This window comes from Lycorma delicatula, chromosome 13, assembly GCF_047948215.1.
Source record: "Lycorma delicatula isolate Av1 chromosome 13, ASM4794821v1, whole genome shotgun sequence".
In the NCBI taxonomy this organism is placed as follows: Eukaryota; Metazoa; Arthropoda; class Insecta; order Hemiptera; family Fulgoridae; genus Lycorma; species Lycorma delicatula.
In genome coordinates, this window is record NC_134467.1 from 4,233,771 (window position 1) to 4,254,758 (window position 20,988).

The 20,988-nt window shown below is 30.5% G+C and overlaps 1 protein-coding gene across 12 annotated transcripts in view; it reads left to right on the forward strand.

Moving 5' to 3' along the window:
• Mi-2 (chromodomain-helicase-DNA-binding protein Mi-2 homolog) overlaps nucleotides 1-20,988 on the forward strand; it is a 161,370-nt gene that overhangs the window by 100,170 nt on the left and 40,212 nt on the right. For 9 of the 12 annotated variants that reach the window (XM_075381508.1, XM_075381511.1, XM_075381514.1 and 6 more), the window contains exons 18-24: nucleotides 199-438; nucleotides 4,711-5,021; nucleotides 9,005-9,181; nucleotides 11,860-11,983; nucleotides 14,017-14,205; nucleotides 14,322-14,474; nucleotides 18,532-18,690. In XM_075381508.1, the coding sequence (XP_075237623.1) occupies nucleotides 199-438; nucleotides 4,711-5,021; nucleotides 9,005-9,181; nucleotides 11,860-11,983; nucleotides 14,017-14,205; nucleotides 14,322-14,474; nucleotides 18,532-18,690 (1,353 nt within the window). The remainder of the gene's footprint in view (nucleotides 1-198; nucleotides 439-4,710; nucleotides 5,022-9,004; nucleotides 9,182-11,859; nucleotides 11,984-14,016; nucleotides 14,206-14,321; nucleotides 14,475-18,531; nucleotides 18,691-20,988) is intronic. The other 3 variants (XM_075381512.1, XM_075381517.1, XM_075381518.1) reach the window with 1 other exon arrangement.

Sequence of the window (20,988 nt, forward strand, 5' to 3'; positions counted from 1 at the left end):
CTGTGAAAAATGCCATTCCTGACCAGGTTTTTTTTAATAGAGTACTTTCCAGAGATATTGCTTCACCTTTGCGGTGGAGTAAACACTAAATATTATTTTTACCTGTGTTTGTTAGCTATATCAGAAATCTTCATTGGTATTAAGAATGAGGTTTTTTGTTTTTATTATTTGTTTTTAGATTTTTTTTTTATATTGCAGTTTTTCAGGTTACTTGCATCGTACAATATTGCATATAAATTATTATTAACTGGTACGCCATTACAAAATAATTTAGAAGAACTGTTCCATTTATTAAATTTCTTAACTCCAGAGAAATTTAATGATCTTTCTGCATTCCAAAATGAATTTGCCGATATCTCAAAAGAAGAACAAGTTAAGAGATTGCATGAAATGTTAGGACCGCATATGTTACGACGATTAAAAGCTGACGTATTAAAGGTAAAAAGAAATTTATATAAAATTAACTATCTCTTTGTAATGAATTTGATAAGACCCCAATACTTCTCTTTTGTAACAAATTTTATTAAAGGGGGAGTTACATATATGTGTACGGTTGTAAAAATTAAAATATATATGTAATTTTTTTTAAATTCAATAACTATTTACCCCTGAAAAATGATTCTGAATACTTAAAAATTAAATAGAATTAGGAACATAAATTAATCAGGGTATTTGCCAAGAGCCTTATTTTTAAAAAAAATATTGGAACATTAGATACTAAATATTTAAAAATACTTTGAAAGGAAATAAACTTAAAATTTATAACATTTTTTATCTAACAATCGTAATCTCTATTAAATAAAATTAAAACTTTGTTTTAATTGTCTGTTTATTGTACTTTTCACAAATATTTTTTTATGGATTAAAGTAACAGATAATCGAGTAATTTTGATTATTTGATTTGTAATAAATCTTTTTAATCAAATCTTCTATAATCTGTACTTGCGGCGGTTGTAAATAGGAGTCGATAACTTATTGTCTAAAATATGTTTAACAATCCTAATAATAGTGCCCAAAAGTCTTTGGAAAAAGTTAGTGCCAGAAATTTTATTAATTTTTAGTTTTCTTTTGTGGGCAAGGATCCTTTCAACAATACTATCTGTAAATTCAGTTGCTCTTTCTACCCAGTTATCAACTTTTGGATATTTGTCAGTATCATTTAAATTTATTTAAAGGTATTTTGATATTACATTATTTTAATTCATTGCCTGAGCGACACATTGTCAATTATCACCTTCAAAAACTGTTTTCTGTGTAGTTAGACTGGTGTGCCAAAATAAGTATTTCATTGTTTCAATTATGTATGACTAGCTCCTAACTATTTTTTAAGAATACAGATTAATCATTTTATTGAAATTTATCATTTTAAGATTCGTATTACTTGTCTCGTTGTTAAATTATATTTTAAATTCTATTAATAAAAACCACCACATGTCTATTTAGTATGCAATTAATAAAATGAATTCAATCAAAACTGAGGATGCGGGATCCCGCAAAAGTACTATCATGATAAAATAAAGGTAATACGTCTTATCTCAATATTTTGTACTAGGTGATTTATTTCATCATTTTTCTCTCTTCAGTCAGACAGAGTAGTTTTTTTTCTTTAATAATTCACTATACATTTGATAACATTCTGGTTGCAGTGCCCTAGTAGTGATGCCTGGTTAAATTACAGTTCTAGTTTGCATGTTTATACAGATGTCAGGATGTGCTGCACAGGTATCTACCGATAAAAAATTTTCCTTTTTAATTTACTATTTTGTTATCTTATTTCTTTCTCAAAGAGTGAAGTCGTCATCCATACAGATTTATTGTTCCAGTACTTCTCTGGTTATGATGTAAAATTTAAGTCGCTAGTTACGACTTGTTACTTTTTCTTTTGATGACTTTTCTTCTATACATTTTTCTCCTGTAAACTTTAATATCTTTACCTAGCTGCATTTTAAAAAAGTTCCGTTTTATCAGCATTAAAAGCTCCTTCTTCCTTATAACTTACATTTTCTTTTCTACCTCTGATAACATTATCAGAATTTTTTGTTTTATCATTAATTTTGCTAAATGTGAAGTTGTGATTTTTAAATTTTTGCAGTCCTATCTAAACCTTTAAAAGTTACTACTATACTCCGTCAATTAGTTAAACATTCTGCTTTAGTTTTCAAAATCAAGCTGTTAACCGAAGAGTGTGATTTTGTTGCTGTTAAAAACATTGGAAAATTGCTTCATATAAATGAGTAAACCAGTATTCAAAATTTTTCACGATTATTGTTTCCCTTCGTGACACACCTAAAGTAATTTTTCTCTTTTTCTTCATAATATTCTACTATAGAGGAAGAAATCAAATTAAAATTACAGCAAACAGCTTTCTTATTTTTGTCTTCAGATTCCTGAATAACGTAAAATTTTCTTTGACAGGAAGGGTTTTATGTTAATTAGTCATAATCTCAAGAAATAATAAAATTTAAGAACTGGAAATACTGTTTATATACTGCAAGTACCTGTACCTGTATGTACTGTAAATACCAAAACACTACATGAAAATACAGTAATTCAGAAGTTCAATATCAGCAGTAACTTGAATGATTAAGATTAATCTGTTTTCGAAGCTCTGGGCTGCCCACTGTATTTCATATTGAATTGATTTTTCTTGTCATAAGTCAAAGATAAAAATTAAATTTTTTAAAGAAGTTATAAGTTTATAAGGCACAGAGAAAAACGCAATTCTGTCATATTATCAATCCAATCCTTATTATGTGGAAGATAAAGAAAGTTATTTATAGAAATCATAAAAAGGAAAAACTGGTAGTTGTTATCTGGTGTTACTAATTTGTATACTGAGTTCTAATGCTTTTGTCATTAACCCTCACAAAGACAACAATGCCTTTCAATTCAAAAGTAGTTTATACTTTTCAGGGAAATTTGGCTGTTTGTTTTATATAATAGAGAACAGAAAAAAATTGGTATTAGAATTTTGAAGGAACTGGTCTTGCTAGTTTTTTTATTGCAGGGAAATTTTCATTACAAAGACTTGTGTTAAAACCGTAACTTACTGTAGTTTTTTTTTCCATTGCCTATGATGCATATATATATATATATATTTATTAGATGTTTATATAACTTTCAAATTATCATTTATAAATTACATTTATATAATGTAACCACTTTGCGACTGAAGGAAATTTTCTTATAACAATATGTTTGTAATTTCAAAATTAGGTTGTTATAGTCACAAAAATTACCTTTCTCTAAAGCAGTTGGTTATAGGTGAAAGAATAGATTTTTAGAGAGTAAACTTTTCCATCTTGAAATTCATGTTATAGATCATATCTTTTAAAAGTCCCGTGTATCGTTTTTCAATATTCTTCTTAAATGTATCTATTTTTTTATTTAGAGTTGATTACACGCATATAGATTCTTGAAGACCTCTAAAATATGCGTTTAATGATTACATCTGCTGAGTTTTTTATTTATGAATTGTCTTATCTTGTCTTAGTAATAAGTAAACAAATTATTACTGTTATTAAAGAAGAGGAAGAAAAACACTGTAAATTTCTCTTAGCATGATTCTCTTTCCCAGAGATGATTTTTTTTAGAAGCTTCATAAAAAATAATTTTAACTTTTCTCTTCCATATAACAGTATAAATGTCAGTCACAGGAATAAATCATCTAATAGGTTAATCTATTCTAAGTTAAAATTGTAAAATCCGTATTGAAATCATACTTTTAATAATAATTTACAGCACAACCTGGAAAAATTAACAGCGATTCAATTTAAGTCTATTTTAAATTACCTTTTCATATTTTTTTAATATTTCTAATAAAGTAGGTATTTTTTAAAACGTTAATAGCATTATAATAGACTAAAACTTAAGATCTGTTGGGCATGTAATGAAAATCTAAATATTCCCTGAGGAAGAATGTATAAAAAATAATTGAATAATTTGTAACTACATCCCTTACATTTATTGTTGTGCAATACCTGGTACTTTTAGAAGTACCATTTTTCAAATTCAAGAGTGTAAATTGTAAAAAGAAAAGCAGTCGGCGATCCATTTCTGTGGCTCCAAAAATTAAGAATATTTAGGGGCAATTTAGTTGATTATGTGCTGTCATTTTTTAGCAGTTTTGACACCATAGCAGTCAATACAGGGAAATTATTTTTATGTAAGATTTTTATATAATTAAAGATATTACATAGCAAATGCAATATTCTAAGAATTTATAGATGTGTAGGTGCACATGGTTTTTTTTTTAAGATGAGAACAGCAAATTACTGACTAATAGTTTTGTGCTAACAAGGTTAAAAATATATTGTATAAAAATTCCTTCTCTTCCAAATACTAAAGAGCAATATAAAATTAGGATTGAGTTTCCTCAAAGAAACCACTTCATCCATTCCCAGAACTGTGCAACACTCCACTAGATTTTCGATGGGTGTATCATTTATTGATTAAAATAACCCATACAATAAAACTGGCTCAAATAAATTTTTATCTTTTGCATTTACTATTATAAAATTAAATAAATATGCTTATTATCTTCTAAGTTTAACGTTCACTAAACTTTAATGTTTAAATTTTTTTAATGACGGATGGCGTTTTAACAAAAAAGTGCAAAATTTGTATTCGTGATACATTATATCAGAAGAAAGTTTTTTCAATTGCTATTTATGAGTCGCTAATTATTGTATTTGATTTACTACTTTTCAGAATATGCCAACAAAATCTGAATTTATTGTACGTGTGGAATTATCACCGATGCAGAAAAAATATTACAAATACATTTTGACACGTAACTTTGAAGCATTAAATCCAAAAGGCGGTGGTCAACAGGTTTCATTATTAAATATTATGATGGATCTAAAGAAATGTTGTAACCACCCGTATTTATTCCCAGCAGCTGCTCAAGAAGCACCTATGGGACCTAGTGGTACATATGAGACGCAAGCATTAATTAAAGCTGCTGGTAAATTAGTATTATTATCAAAAATGTTGAAAAGGTTGAGGGAAGAAGGACATAGGTACGTGTATTATGTTATGTTTAATTATTTTTATTTATAAAATATTTGAATTTGAGGTAAATATTCTTACACATGGGAGCATTAATGTCATTAAATTTTGAGATTAATCGGACAAGGGAGTGTGGTATTTACTATTATTTTAAAATAACAACATTTTTGGTGGCATCATGAGATTTGAAATTTGGTACAGCGATGGAACTACATTACTTGACAGCATTAAAATTTTAAGTCGATTGTACTAAGGGGTTGGGACATAATTAGCGTAAATGTTTTTTTAATTTTTGTTATAGATTTCAGTTTTTTGTGAAAGAGAAGAAGCGCCAAAAGAAGAGGATAAATCGATTCTAAATGACTCTCATCACACGATGTACTTCCTGCAAGATAGTCATACTGAAAGAATGAGTTAACGAGTATAACATAATTACACAACTGGGCTACTATAAAATCTGTTTGCTATCCAAACTTACAGAAAAGAACAAACAAAACAAAAGAATTGTGGTGAATAGTTTTGAAACATTTTCTTGAAGAGAGAAATAATTTCTTTATCAACATAGAGGTGGGACGTGAAACTTGGGTGAATAGTTACAATTCAGAAAAAAATGGAAAAGTATGGGATACCAACTCTGTTCACAATAAAAAAAACCAAAAACATTTTCTTGGCAGTCTTCTGGGATTGCAAACATGGTACCACTCATATGTTAAATGAATAAATTAACAATTAATATAATCCACCTTACCAGCTTACCGTTGATACGTTCTCTAGATCCTTCAGCTTACGTGGAAGCCATCATCAGGAGTTAAAATTAATACATCAAAGTTTAACAATGATAGTTAAAATTTAAAAGCAGTCATGACTGTCCTGGTCCTACTAGTACACTCTTATACTAGTAGTATAAACCCTTCCAAGAAAATATATCAGTTATAAGTATTAGTATACTAGTAGGACCGGGATAGTCATGACTGTTTTTAAATTTTAACTCTTGATGACTGCTTCCAAGTAAGCCAAAAGATCTAGAAAATGTATAACATGCTGGTAAGATTGAACTTATTAATTAATAATCTTTGTAAAAAACAACTTAGGAAATGTATGTATGTTTCATGTTCAACAATCCATGCAATCCAGCTCTTGTGAAACAGATTTGAACCTATTTCACAACCTCCATACCCAGTGGATTTGGCGTCCTGCAATTTTCAATATTAAAGAGGAAATAGGGATAGTCATTTCACTATAGATGGCTTAGTCATTTCACTAAGGATGCAGTGAGGTCATGGATCGAGGAAAATAGTCAGCATTCTTCATTGTTCAAATGAGAAAACCGGTTCACCATTGGGAAAATGTGTAGCTGTAAATTATGACTATTTGAAAAAATAAATTTAAGTTTTGGTATAAATTAAAATGTATTTTTATGCCACATTTGTTACATTCTACTACCTTTTTTCATTTACAAGTTATGAGCTACAGCACATTGCATTTCAATCATTCCATTTATATGTTTATAAATTTTCTTGGAAAGGTTTTTTTAAATTTATATTTGTTGTTTGTACGAAAAAATTTTACACTTGTTTTCTTAATTTTGTTTTAAAAACTCCTGATTTGCTGTTAATTTAATCACATTTTTTATTTTTAGTTTTAAATTCACTTTTATAATAAATCAGTTGTGTTCTGTCTACTTGTAGGTCTTAAATGTTTAATGATTCTTTGTCAGTCTCTTAATGTTTTCACATTTCCCTCCAATCTTAATCGACTTTGTCGTCTGTAATCTCCCTGTCCCTCTTTTTTTCTCCTTAAATCACAGTTCATCTGAAGATAAAATTATAAAAAAATAATTGGTAAAAAAAAAATGTAATTAAAATTGATTTAAAAAAATTGTTGGTAGTTGTCTGATGTTTATTCTGATGCAGTGTAGTCGACCAGTTTTCTATATCTGCCACCACAGAAAAAACTGATTCTGGTACATCATTTTTTGACTCGGCAAATTGTTGAACAGAATTAATGTTATCTTCAACTCCTGTTAAAGTTGGAGCTAGTATGCAGGGTAGTTCCTCATTGTTGTTATCCGAATCAATCTCTGTGCTGTCATTCTCATTTGCCATTGTGTTAATCGTATTGATTATAATATCTTCGTCAGTAGAGTATTTGGCTACTACCAAATCTTTATGTATAGAAACATAATCCTGAAAAGTTACATTGCTGGGTACTTGCGAAACATCAGTAACCGACTGCCATTTATTATCACCATTATTGTTGCTAGAATGAAGGTTTTTCTGTGCCAGTTTGTTCACATTCTGACAAAATAACGGGTTGTGGGTTTTTAAATCCAGCTTTTTTAAAACAGTTAAAAATTGTTAGCTTAGTCACATCATTCCAAGATTTTCTAACTTCCCATAGACAATGAAGAAGATTAATTTCTGCTAATGTTTTCATTATATTCCTTTTCCTGTACATTTGTTTAAAATTTTGTATAATGTCATGATTCATCGGTTGGAGTTTAGAGGTAACATTTGGTGGAAAGAAAACGCATTTTTTCGATAACAATTCCTGATAAAACGATTTTTAATGTGCTGGCAGTTGTCAATAAATAGAACAAGCTTTCTATTTTTCGAATGATAATGATTCGGTTTGAATAACCAAGATTTCATTAGTAACCCACGCTTTTCCAATGGGTTTGTACAGATTAGGCAAAGATTTAACGTTAGCAAAACAACGTGGATTTTTCGATTTACCAATTAGAGAGGTTTCAACTTTTCTGTCCTCAACATGTTTGCACTTAAAAAAACTGTGACACGGCCTTTACTTCATTTCCCATCATGGGATTTATCACCTTTAAAGTTTAATGTTTTATCAGGTAAACATTTGTAAAACAGTCCAGTTTCGTCAGCGTTAAAAATGTCCAATTCGTTGTATGCGCTCATAATTTCTTTTAGCATACTGTTTATCCACGTATTACTAACTTCTTCATTTACACTGGCACTTTCATGACAAACATTTTTAAAAATTATTTCATGCCTATCTAAATTCAGTAACTCAACCCAACAGTAGCTTTGAAATCCGTACGATTGCACAGTCTTGCAAAGTACTCCGCTTTTTCATGTAAATCATCCACTGATAGGTAAATTTTGATCGCAACCGTTTTTAAATCTCTCTAAAACAGAATAAGATCACCCTTGTTTACAGTAGCAAACAAACCCAGACAGACATACGAAAACTATGCACAGGAGCGTTGAGACGTTTATAAAGGCACATTGACCAATACTTCTTATAACAAACAAGTTCCAGTGAATACTGACTCTGATGTATAAAATTTTGCTTTCCTCTTTACTGTATGTTGATTCTTCCTTTTATTGTTATCGCATAGTACAGGAAGTGAATCGTGCTTGTTTCATATTTCTGAACTGAAAAAAATATCAGTATTATAAGCCTAATAATGTTAAACTTGGGTTTTCTTTATTTTTTGTAAAAACCTAATCAAATTTTTTACTTCGACTTATATTTTTTTTGTTTTGAGTTAAAGGAAATATATTTTCATATAACATAATACAATATGACCAGGAATTAGAATAAATTTCAAATCGTAGAAATTTTCGAGTTACAGGAATTATACCGTATTATATTTAAATTGATCTTCAGTAATATATTACTCCCCTTTATATTTATAATTACTTTTTTGTGGATGTGTAATGCAGTAATATAGTTGAACATGTAATTGCTCACCGGTTTTGTTTTTTATATTTCTGTTTTCAAATTGAGTATCTTGAGCTGAACTGTTTTTATTAAATTGTTTATGAACAGTATTGAGATCTCATAAATCATACAAAAGGATATTTAGAATAGGAATTCTGTATTCGGTTTTTAACTGAATTGTTTTAAATTTCTATTAAAGGCATCCTTTTACATGTTAATTCTTAATTTTAACTGTTTATATATCAGTACATGTTTTATTGCAGTTGCAAGTATAAAGGTTTTTCCTATAAATTTTTTTCAGAGTTTTGATATTTTCACAAATGACTAAGATGCTCGATATTTTGGAAGATTACCTGGAAGGTGAAGGTTATAAATACGAAAGAATCGATGGTACGATTACGGGCGGTCTTAGACAAGAAGCGATTGATAGGTTTAATGCACCTGGTGCACAGCAGTTTGTGTTCTTATTGTCTACGAGGTATGTTAGTTAAAATTTCATAATTTATGATAATTCTGTTATACATCTTATCATATTATGAGGGTGCTCTTATGACTTGTGATTTAGATTCAGAGGTTTCAGTGTTTTAGATCTTTTCAAGATAATTTTTACTTTTCCTCTAAATATATTACTGAATATACTCCATAGATTTTTGTAATCTCTTTTTATAATTTTTATCTGCTTAAATGAATGCATTTCTTTCACCGGTACTAAATGTGAAATAATCAAAATGTATTTTTTAGAGGGTACTGAACGATCTACTTTGAAGATATTAGTTTATAACCCCTTCATCTAACAACAATCGTTCTGAAATCCTGGACTGAAAAGTATGATCCTCACTGAATGAATATTACCTTACAACTCCAAGATTTGTAATCTCTGCTCAAGCCAAATGTTTTTTCTTTATTATAGATGTTAGTAACTTTTCTTTTTTATTTTAACTGTAAGGGTTTTAAGTTTTTTCTGCACTTGCTCTTTTATTTTAGAGATACAAAATTTTCCTAAATCAAATTATTTCAGCTAATAATTATGAAAGTGCTAGATTTTCCAACATCGACTTGCAGCAGCATTGTTTTTCACGATCAAGAAAAATTCTCATTAAGAGCAAAAATTTATGCCCTTTACCTGTAAATAGTATCCATTTCTATAGAGATTAACAGCAGATAAATGTTCGGTTCACTCATGTACATCTACAAAATCTAGCCCTGAACTGAGACAAAGCAGTTAAGGTTTAAGAAAAAACTGGTTAAACTAGTTTGTAATAGTTTAATTTCAATCCTCCACAGTAACTCAAAGCAGTAAAAACTGTTTACAGTCAATCTCCTGCTGTAAAATGAAAATTTAATGAAAAATATTGGTTTATAATCTGTTTTACATATAGATTTTTCCTACTGCCAGTGAATGATAATCATTTAATAGTCAAATTGACTATTTTTTAAACTAAATGACCATTTTTTTTTAAAATGGTTTCATCATTTACAATTTATTATAAAACTTGTTAAATGATTTTTTAAACAATTGACCAAAAAAGGATTTTTTTTAATGGTTTTTAATCATTTTCACATGTTTAACATAATTTTGATTCCTGATTTGTTTTAATAATCGTTTAGCTTTTTATTAGCATTGTTTAATATTGACAAACACAAAATAGAACGTAGTCAGCTAGGGTGTAAACTGTTCTTATTAATTGAAAATCGCAAAAAATCATAGACAAAAAACACTTTGAAAGGATGCATATAATTAAATTAAATCCTATCTGCCGACAAACAAGGACCCTAATGTTCATTTCATTGCATCACTCAGAAATAAACATTAGGAAACAAGAAAGTTAAGTTGCTGTATTAAAGTATCTTAGTGTTAATAGATGAGTAGGAAATATCAAAAGTAAAAGACGGCTATTATAGACGAAGAAAAGATTTTTTTTATAAACCATTACATATTTGTAAGTAAAAAAAATTTCCCTATCCTGCACTTAGTTATTATAACCTCACTTCACTCTTGATCAATTTGAATTGCCAAAAATTATGGCAACACTATGTGTTAAAGCAAGTCGTATTTTTATAAATTTTTGAACAAAAAAGTATGAAATTTGAAATTGTGATACTTTAACAACTGGTGACATTGATATTGATGGATTAGAACACGCACACCATTAAATGAGTAGAAAGATCGGTCGGTGCGTTAGCATTGCCATGTAGAAGGAAGCCCTGGCCGAACCGGTCGTATTTTAACAGTGAAGGCTCAACTAACATTTGGTTTTAATTAATGATATGTCAAAACTTACTAATGCTTGAATGTAATGAGTTACAGATTTATTCAAAATATAAATAATTCAAGTAACTGCCTACAGGCCCCAAATCTAGAAACTACACTAGATACTTAGAGAATTTTAGAATATCATGCAAATCAGTCATGTACATAGTATATTCATACTGGACGTTTGTTGCGGTGATTATTATTAGTATGATTGTTTGAAGTAAGTTGACACTGGTTTCAGTTGCTTTCTTTTGTTGAGCCGGAACCGGCTGTATTCATGACATCTCAGGCGCTGTAATCAAGAGAGTGGTGTAAGGTTGAATATCACTTGCATTTTGTAGGACTTAACACGCCTGTAAGAAAACACAATATTTTCACCTTTGTGAAAAATTCAGCTGGAAAAAATCAGTCTTTATTTTCCCTTTAGTAAACCTGGCACGGTGTACTTATTATTCTCAGTAATAATTCCAGTGGATTTTAAGCCCCCGAAACCTCATGTCAGATCACCTACATAACCTTACAATTAACTTGTACCAAATATACAAGGCGTGTAATTCCTTTTGACAAAATCTTTTGATAATAATCTGCACATCTTATTTCTGGGAAGTGAAGCACGAATTAAATAGAAATTGCTGAAGCTATATTTAATAAACCGCTGTAGATATTTATTTTGGATATAGAAATAATTATATTCGAGAAATATTCGAATTTTTTAGACTTTTCTAAATTTAATAAAAAACCTAATAGTCAAAAAATGTATTAAAGTGGGAGAAAACTGTTCAGATGTGTTAGCAATTAGAGCTTAGAACTTGCACGTAAATTATTCACATCCTATTAATTTGTTAATGTTTGTTCAATTTTGTATTTTAAAAAACCATTTATTTTTACCTTGTGTATTGCAGAGCTGGTGGTCTAGGTATAAATCTTGCAACAGCTGATACTGTGATTATTTACGATTCGGATTGGAATCCACATAATGATATTCAAGCCTTTTCAAGAGCTCATCGTATTGGTCAAGCGAATAAAGTATGTACTGATAATCTAATGTTTATTTGCTACAAATTCTAATGTACCTCAGATATATTACAAACAAAAATTACTTCTAAACAAGAAAAAACTAGGGGTCAACCTTTAAACAACCTCTACTTATGTACAATGTTGCAATTTAAGTAGGATTATTTGTTAAAATATAAAAAAAAATTCCTCTTCTAGCTGTTAGCCTGCTTCTGGATAACTTTTGTCGGGCACAGTCCTTTATCTGAAGAAACCGCTTTTCACCAAAACTTCTTGAGTTAATCTTCTAACTTCTTTACCCATGACTGAATGCATTGGTTCATATGTCAAAATAGATAGATAGTCATTACATCTTTTAGAGAAGTGATCAACAAACATTCATAATGAGCTTAGCAACCAGCCAGCCGTTATTGTTAACAGATGATTCGATTGAAAAAATGTGAGAAAACCGGTTCTTCATTGTGTTATAATTATCTTTGATGTTTCAGGATCTTTGATTTATGAAGTTCTGACTGAAAAATAGAGGTACAAAAGGTTATGTGCCAGATGGGTGCCAAAGATGTTATGTGACACAAGGAGAAACATATTGCAGCATTATGAAAATGCAGGTTATGAATTGTTTGATCGTTTGCAAGGGTTCTTTGTACAGATTCCATCTTCCTTTGAGCGCATCGTTACCGATAGATAAGTTCAAAGGGAGATGAAACCCCTTATTATTTCTTACTTGAATGTAGATACAGCAGCAATCAGTGGATTGGCGGTATTCATCATCTAGACTGAAGAAGTTCAAACGAGAACAAAGAAGCTTATGGCTACTGGGTTTTTTTTTTTTTAGGGGGGAGTAAGGAATATCTTGCTTATCAAATTTAATGATCGCCGACATACTGTGAATGCCAATACGTATTATGAAACGTTAAAGAATCTAAGAAGAGCTGTAAAAAACAAACAACATGGGATGATATCCTGCAGGATTTTGTTTTTGGATGATGATGTCCAACCACACAGCAAATCAGACGGTGAGGCGATTGGAAAATCTTCAACCGTCCACCCTGTAGCCCTGACTCAACTCCCAATGATAATCTTCTTTTTTCATTTTAAATGGTGGCTTGCATCATAAAGGCTTGACTAATTGAAAAATAGCATTACTTCTTGCTTTAAGTCACTGGTGGTGGAATTTCTTGAAGCTAGTGAGATGCTATGAAAAATATGTTGAAGCTGAAGGCATCTATGTAAATAAGTAGTAAATAATTGTACTTTTTACACAAGTAATATTTTTTTGTATCTTTCAGTTCTGTTTTTATTTCAAAACAGATCTTGCTTTAAAAACTCCTTATAATTATATTATATCCATAATTGTTGTAAATAGTATAGGTGAAAATATATTTGTAAAAGAATCATTCAAATTGGTATAAGCATTTCTCTAGTATTAATCAAGCATCAGTTATAAATATTACAAGACATCACATCCAGATCCTGATTGATTTTAAAGACACATTATAGAACATCAATAATACAAAAAAAGAAATTCAATTGAATATTTCATTTGATTTTTTAATAAAAACTAAGAATACCAGAATGATGGAATATTAAAATTAATTGTGATAAATCAATAAATATATGAATTATACTTATTTTTATTTTTTTATTTTTAGATAAGCATATCATAACATAAATGAGGGCCGTCAAAAATGTTTTAATTAATAATCTTGAAATAATTATTTCAAGATCATTGCACTTTTAGAGTAAAATAGGTACTACCTTGGACATGATTTAAATTGACGCTTATCTCAAGTTAGTGGAGTATCTTAACATAGTGATATCTTGACAATGAGTTGGTGCATTTTTCTATCACTGTCTACAAATCTGAGAAGCGAATGAAAAATATAATTCATTTCATCACCTTCAGTTCAAGAATGACAATTTTGTTTGTTCTATTATAAGAAAAATGGAAAACAGCAATCACATGAGTATTGAAAAGAAATGCGGAAAATATTATAGATTGAACATTCTTGAAACTAATTGATGTCTTATATTTTTATTTTCAGGTTATGATTTATCGTTTTGTAACAAGAAATTCTGTTGAAGAACGTGTAACACAAGTCGCCAAAAGGAAAATGATGTTAACACATTTAGTTGTACGACCCGGTATGGGTGGGAAACAGGCAAATTTTACAAAGCAAGAGCTAGATGATATTTTACGTTTCGGTACCGAAGAATTGTTTAAAGAAGAAGAGGTTAGTATGCTTTGGTTTTTTTTAAATTTTTTTTTTATTGTTAGAATTTCTATGACAAGTTTAAGGATTTTTATGTTTACTTGTTAACTAATCAACCATATAAAATTTTCTTTTAGGGGAAAGGAGATGAAGCTATTCATTATGATGATAAAGCGGTAGAAGAATTGTTAGATCGATCGCAAATGGGTATCGAACAGAAAGAGAATTGGTCAAATGAATATTTGTCATCATTCAAAGTAGCTAGTTATGTCACAAAAGAAGAGGATGAGGTAAATTTCATTTTATCATTTCCTTTACTGAGATAAGTATTTTACTCTTGAAAATATGACAATCATTTTTACATTAGTTAATGTTAAATGGTCAATTCGACATCCCAAATTGTACTGTTATACACACGTAGTATTTATTGATTAAAAATAAATAAAAAAGAAACTTGGTTGATTGTATAAATTGTCAAGTGTTTATCAGTATAAAACAGCACATCTTAAGTATCAATTATACATTTTTTAAAAACCTAGTATCTTGTCTATTCAGTTGTCAAGAATTCCTCGTTAATAGATAGCTCCTTAAGAACTCTTCATTTCTTTGCCTTATTTTTATTGCTTATAATAAAGGAAAACTTTAATATTGTGTAACAACTTATGAATAAAATTTTTACGCTTCTGTTGTCATTTTTAATAAATCGCTGAACATTTAAAAGATCTCCATGCCAAGTATTTAAAAAAAATTAAAAATTTTCTTTCTCAGAAAGAATATTACTCTTTGTTAATACTAAGATGGAGAAAAATAAAAACTAGAATTCCCTGCATCTCTGTAGATAAATATGTGCTCAGACAATTTTCATTAAATCTTCTGAATCATATTTTTTTGGTTATTTATTTAATATTCTGCATATTTACAAGGAGCACTCTAAACGTCATGTACGTAGGAGTGTTGCGAATTACATATCGAGATGCGTTTGATACTTATATGTAGTTCGTAATATGTGTGTGCTATGACCTAATTGTGATTGAATTTCTTTTGCACATGTTGATCGGTAGTCCTCTGAAGTTAGTAACTTGACTATGGCAATGGATTTTCAGAAATTAGAACATTGATCAGTCATAAAGTTTCTCACCAAAGAAAGGAAATGTCTGAAGGACATCCATAGTAGGATGGTGATAATGTGCCTAAACAATACCAAGTGAAATTCTGGTCCAAACAATTTAAACGGGACAGGGTTCCACTGAAGGTGATCCTCGCAGCAGAAGACCTGTGGAAGCAACCACACTCGACATCTGCCAGAAAGTGGACAGACTGGTTATGGAAGACAGACGTGTTAGGTTCTAATACTTGCTGCAGAGTGTGAGGTGTCCGAAAGAACCATATAACAGTACTTCATGGCCATTTACAAATAACAAAAATCAGTTATCGATGGGTCCCACAAAACCTAACACCACGTCAGAAGCACTGTCGTGCGCAGTAGATTGCGGAGAACTTGTAGTTATGTGAAAGGAATCCTACAGATTTTTTCAGCAGGTCGGTGACCGGTGATAAAATATCAGTTCATTACTGGGGTTCTGAATCCAAAGAAGAATCCGTGCAGTAGAAACACAAGGGGACCCCCAACGCCCAAAAAATTCAAGACCCAGCAATCAGCTGGGAAGATTTTTGAATAGCGAGGGAATTTTGTTGATTAAATACATGGATCACATGCAGGCTATCAGTGGTAATATCTACGCTGAGTATCTTCAGAAGCTACTGGCAGCAATAAAAGAAAAACGGCGAGGGAAGCTAACCACAGGTGTCTTGCTTTTGCATGACAATGCTCCAGTCCACTCAATCACAGATTGCAAAGCAAACTTTGAGAGAGTGGATTTCAAGAACTTCCTCACCTTTCCTACTGTCTGGAGCCCCCAGTGATTTTTTCCTGTTAAGAAACGTCAATAAAAACCTACCGGGCAGAAATTTTCACGACTATGATGAATTGAAAGCAGTATTTCAGAGTATTTTGAGGAGCAAGATAAATTTTTTTTTTTTACTCGACAACCTCTGTGCAGGCTAAATGGAGCAAGTGTGTGGAAGTGCAAGGGACCTATATTGAAAAATAAAAATGATGACACTACTTCACCACCACTCTTTCTAAGGTAGGTAGATAACTTTTTGTGTGCTTCTCGTTATACGTAACTAATATGAAATTTAATCACTTTTTATAATTAATTGTGTATAATTTTTTTTGTGATGCCGATTAATGTTTTACCTACAGTTTCCCTCGGCCTATCCAGGATATTGTAGGCAGTTTATTTGCTGTGTAGATAAATGTAGCTACTCATTTGTGATATGATTTAGAATATGTATATTATATAGTTATCTGAATAAAAAATCAAAATTGTTATTTCTTATCGATTACTATTTTGTGTAATTTAGAAACAATATACAATTGTGTGTATATTCAAATGTTCATACAATAAGTATAGAAAAAGCTTTTTTTCACCTCTAAGAAATTAATTGGGGAATTCATAGAGTACCAGTAAAATGGTAATGAAGATTTTAAGTTTTAAATCCATTTCCGTATATTAACGTCCTACTGATAATTAGGCCACAGTGACTATGATGACCTCATTCATTGATGGCATGTATCTGTTTTAACTAATCATCTTTCTCATTGTTATTTTAATAAAATTTATTGTTTCAAAGCAATTTCAAGTTAACTTACATCAGGGAAGTGATATTACTATATACAGTACTAAATATTTTTTTAGTACATCTGTTATAAAAGAAAATTTTAAAAATTGTATCTTATGAATTACTCGATAGAAAAAAAAATTGAATTTTATACAATACTAGCAGACCCGGCAGTGCTCTGCTATTGCTATATATAGAGAGAGTTTAAATGAACTCTCTCTGAGAGTTAAAATGAAAATTTTACCTTTCACTTATTCTCCTTCCCCTTTTTCCTTTCCTACTTCTCCCTTTCACCCTTCTCACCCCTCTCCCAGTTTCCTTTTTCCCTTTTGCCCATGCGTAAATCGGTCCATTAGTTTTTTTGGTCTTTAGCGGACACATACGAATCTTTATATATATATATATATATATATATATAGAATAAAAAAGTCTGTTCTTATATTTATTTGTTTGTTTCGTAGATATCTCGACACCGGCCCCACCTAGCGGGTATAGTTTTTGCAAAAATATTTCTTTTCACGTAACTAATATTCATATTCTGAATATGAACCAAATCGGTCCATGAATATAATTTTTCTAAATATCTCAACCCCAGCGCCATCTAGAGGGTTCATTTTTAGCAGAGATAATTCTTTCCGTGTAAGTAACATGTATTCTGAATACGAGGCAATTCGGACCATAAATACAATTTTTCGAAATATCTCAATGCCAGCGCCACCTAGCAGGTCTAAACTAATTCAGAAACCTTCCCTGGCATGCGTCCAACCATTCTCCAAAGTTTCATCGCTATCGGATGAACGGTTTAGGAAGACATAAGAGACAAACAGACAAACATTCATTTTTATATATATAGATAATCATATTTTTCTGTATTAATTCTTTGAGAAACAATTTATTTCCAGAAAACTTGGAAGAGTTATATAAAAGTATTCCATTTTTCACCTGATTTCCAATGTTGCAGATATACTGTTCCATAACTTTGTTATAAGACTATTTAAAAAATTGTTCAATGGCTGGTTTCAATATAACTTTATAGTGGAATTTTTACTTTTATTACACTGTCATGTGTTTTAAGACTGCTAATATTGTATGTACAAAGATTCTTGTTTTCAATTTTTGGCATTATGGAAAGCATTTTATAGACTAATTTCAATTAAAATTGCTTACAATCTTATTCGAGAATACAGTCACTTTACATTAATGTAGTGTGGAATAAAGTAAAGTAAAGAACTCGTTCTTTTGGTATTTGTTTCCCTGTGTAGAGCTCTATGAAATGACTAATGTAGAGGTTTAATTAAAATATGCACATAACTTAAAAATTTAATGCAAAACAAATATAATTGTTTTACTGAAAGCTTTAGTGAAAACCTATGTGGTTGCAGAGATAAAAATCTTCAGTTCCTATTTTTAAACCGGTCTTTAGAACAACATGATAGTAGTCAAGTTGTCATATAAAAAGAAAAATATTTAAAATTCTGTGACGCTCTAGTGTAGTATTCAACGTTTTAGTGTACAAGATATCAGAGAACACTTGTATCATTTTACTTGTGTTATTTTAGTCTGTGTCGCTAACATATTGTCATTTCTTAGTTTCATCATTACCAAAATGTTTTATCATTAATTTTATGTTCTAGAATTTTTATTATTTTATGTTTCTTGCAGGAGGAAGAAGTTGGCACCGAAGTTATTAAACAAGAGGCTGAAAATACTGATCCGGCATACTGGGTGAAATTGTTACGGCATCATTATGAACAACAACAAGAAGATATAAGTAGAACTTTAGGCAAGGGAAAACGTGTCAGGAAACAGGTTAAGTATTATGTAAATATTGAATTTGTATTGATGACTTTTTTATTTATTATTATTAATATAAATAATAATATTTCTGTAATAATGTTGATTATATTAGGTAAAAGAGTTTTGAGAGAAATAGGCATTTCTCGAGGTATTACATTGGCTGCATTGGCTTTCTGTACTTTAGAACTTGTTAAAACTGATTTGACAAGTCTCATCCGAGTTGAATTCGTAACCTAAGGGAATATCAGAAATGGACTCTCATTACCATCTGAATTGTTTCTAGAAGGTTACGCGTAAGTGTCAATATTAGCTCCCTCTGATTTTCTACATCTTTGTCAAGGTTCTGGTCTCTTAATGCCTTTGTTGTTACTTATCCTGTCAAAAAAATAAACAGTTACATACTGTCTTCAACAGCATAAATCTGCATCAACTTTTCAGTCAATAAAGATATGTGATTTAAATTTTGCTGGTGTTTTAACTATTTTATGTAAGCTATCCTTTTTTTTTATTATCTTTTATGACCGCATAGGATCACTTTAGTCGGTCCATTATCCAAGTCTCTTCAATGGGACTGTTTGGGCCTTGTAGTGGTTCTTCATACATTCCAATCTTTGTGCCCTTTCTAGTATTGAAAATTTACATGTGAGTTTTTTCTTGTGAGTGAAGCAAGTGCTTGTTCTTGATTTTCTTGTTTAATTTTATCTTACATGCGGTGTCTTCTTCCATAAGGGCAACTTCCGTCAGATCTCTTATTTCTCTGACCCATCCTTTCTTTGTGTTTTTCAAGTCGAGATTGTACTGTACCAGCTGTTTCAGAAGTCTATGTCCAAAGAATCCTAGTCTGTTCTTATACATGGTATCAGTGATGGGTTTTAACTCTTTGTACATGATTTGTTTGGCACATTCCACCATTGCTCCTCTTTCTGGTACTTTTTATTGACGCAGGTTTCAATTTTCTGGAGTCCATGTGATTGCTCATTCAGTTGGAAGAAGACTGTTTCTGCTGCATAAGTGGCTTGCTGATTTTATAACTTTGTTGTAATGTCTTATTTTTGCATTTATTGATAGGCATTTTTTATTGTAAATGTACCAGGTTAATTTTTGACCTTTAGGTAGTTTGTTTGTTCTTGTTCTTATTTGGATCGAGATTTTTTTCATTTAGGTTGTTTGTTATTATTTCTCCAAGGTACTTAAATTGGGTTAATCTTTTGATTTTATTGCTTTTTATGTTTACTTCTTTTAATCGTGTTGGTTTTTGAGACATAATCTCTGTTTTTCAAATTATATTTTGAGGCTAGTTTTATTTGCAGTGTTTTTGAAGTTCTAATAACTGTGATGTTAGCTTCTTCGATGTCATTTGCTAGCAGTGCCAAGTCATCGGCAAAACCAACACAGTTTTTTGTTATTTTTCAGATTATTTTTACTTTTCCGAATTTTACCATCGACTTAATGTTTGTGAGGCTCAGTTTTATCATGTTTATTTGGTATCTAGTCCAAGGTGTTTCAGAATTTTTAGTAGCGACTCCCTGTGGATGTAGTCATAAGCTTTCTTAAAATCTACAAATGTTATGACCATATCTCTGTTTCTTTATCTGTAGTAATCCATTGTTACCTTGAGATTCTTGATCTGATCTGGACAGCTCCTCCAGGGTCTGAAACCTCCCTGCTATTCTGCTAGTTCCTTTTCAAGTTAAGAACCGATCCTGTTGAGGATGATTCTTGAAAGAATTTTGTGTCTAGGAGTGAGATTCCTCTGTAGTTGTTAGGGTCGGTTTTGTCCCATTTTCTGTGTAGCGGATAGATGAGGGCTGTCGTCCAGTATTCTGTTAGTTCTTTGATCCAAATGTTGACAAGCTGTTGAAGGGCAATTTTTGTTAATCTTTGTGCGTGTTTCCAGCTCTACAAAAGTCTGATCTTCTGCTGCTTTGTAATTCTTCATCTCACCCAGTGCTTGGTAGATTTCTTTTATTGTGAGAGGGTTGATAATTTCTGGTGGTGGTGTTATTAGAGTGTTGTTGTTGAATAGGAGTTCCGTCGATTCTTCATAATTTAGGAGTTTCTTAAAATATTTAGTTAGGATTTCCACATTGTCTTTATTGTTATGGGCCACTTTACAGTTTTCATTCTTTGTTGGTAGGGTTTGGGTGTTCATATATTTGAAGCTGATTTTTGTAAGTTTTGTAGTTCTCTCAATGATGTTTTATTAAATTCTTTTATTGACTTCAGTTAGTCTTTAGGGTGTTGTCTTTTTATTCTCCTTAGGATTTGTGTGCTTTCTTTTTTTTGTTTTATTAGATTTTAGAAGGACGATTATGATTTTTG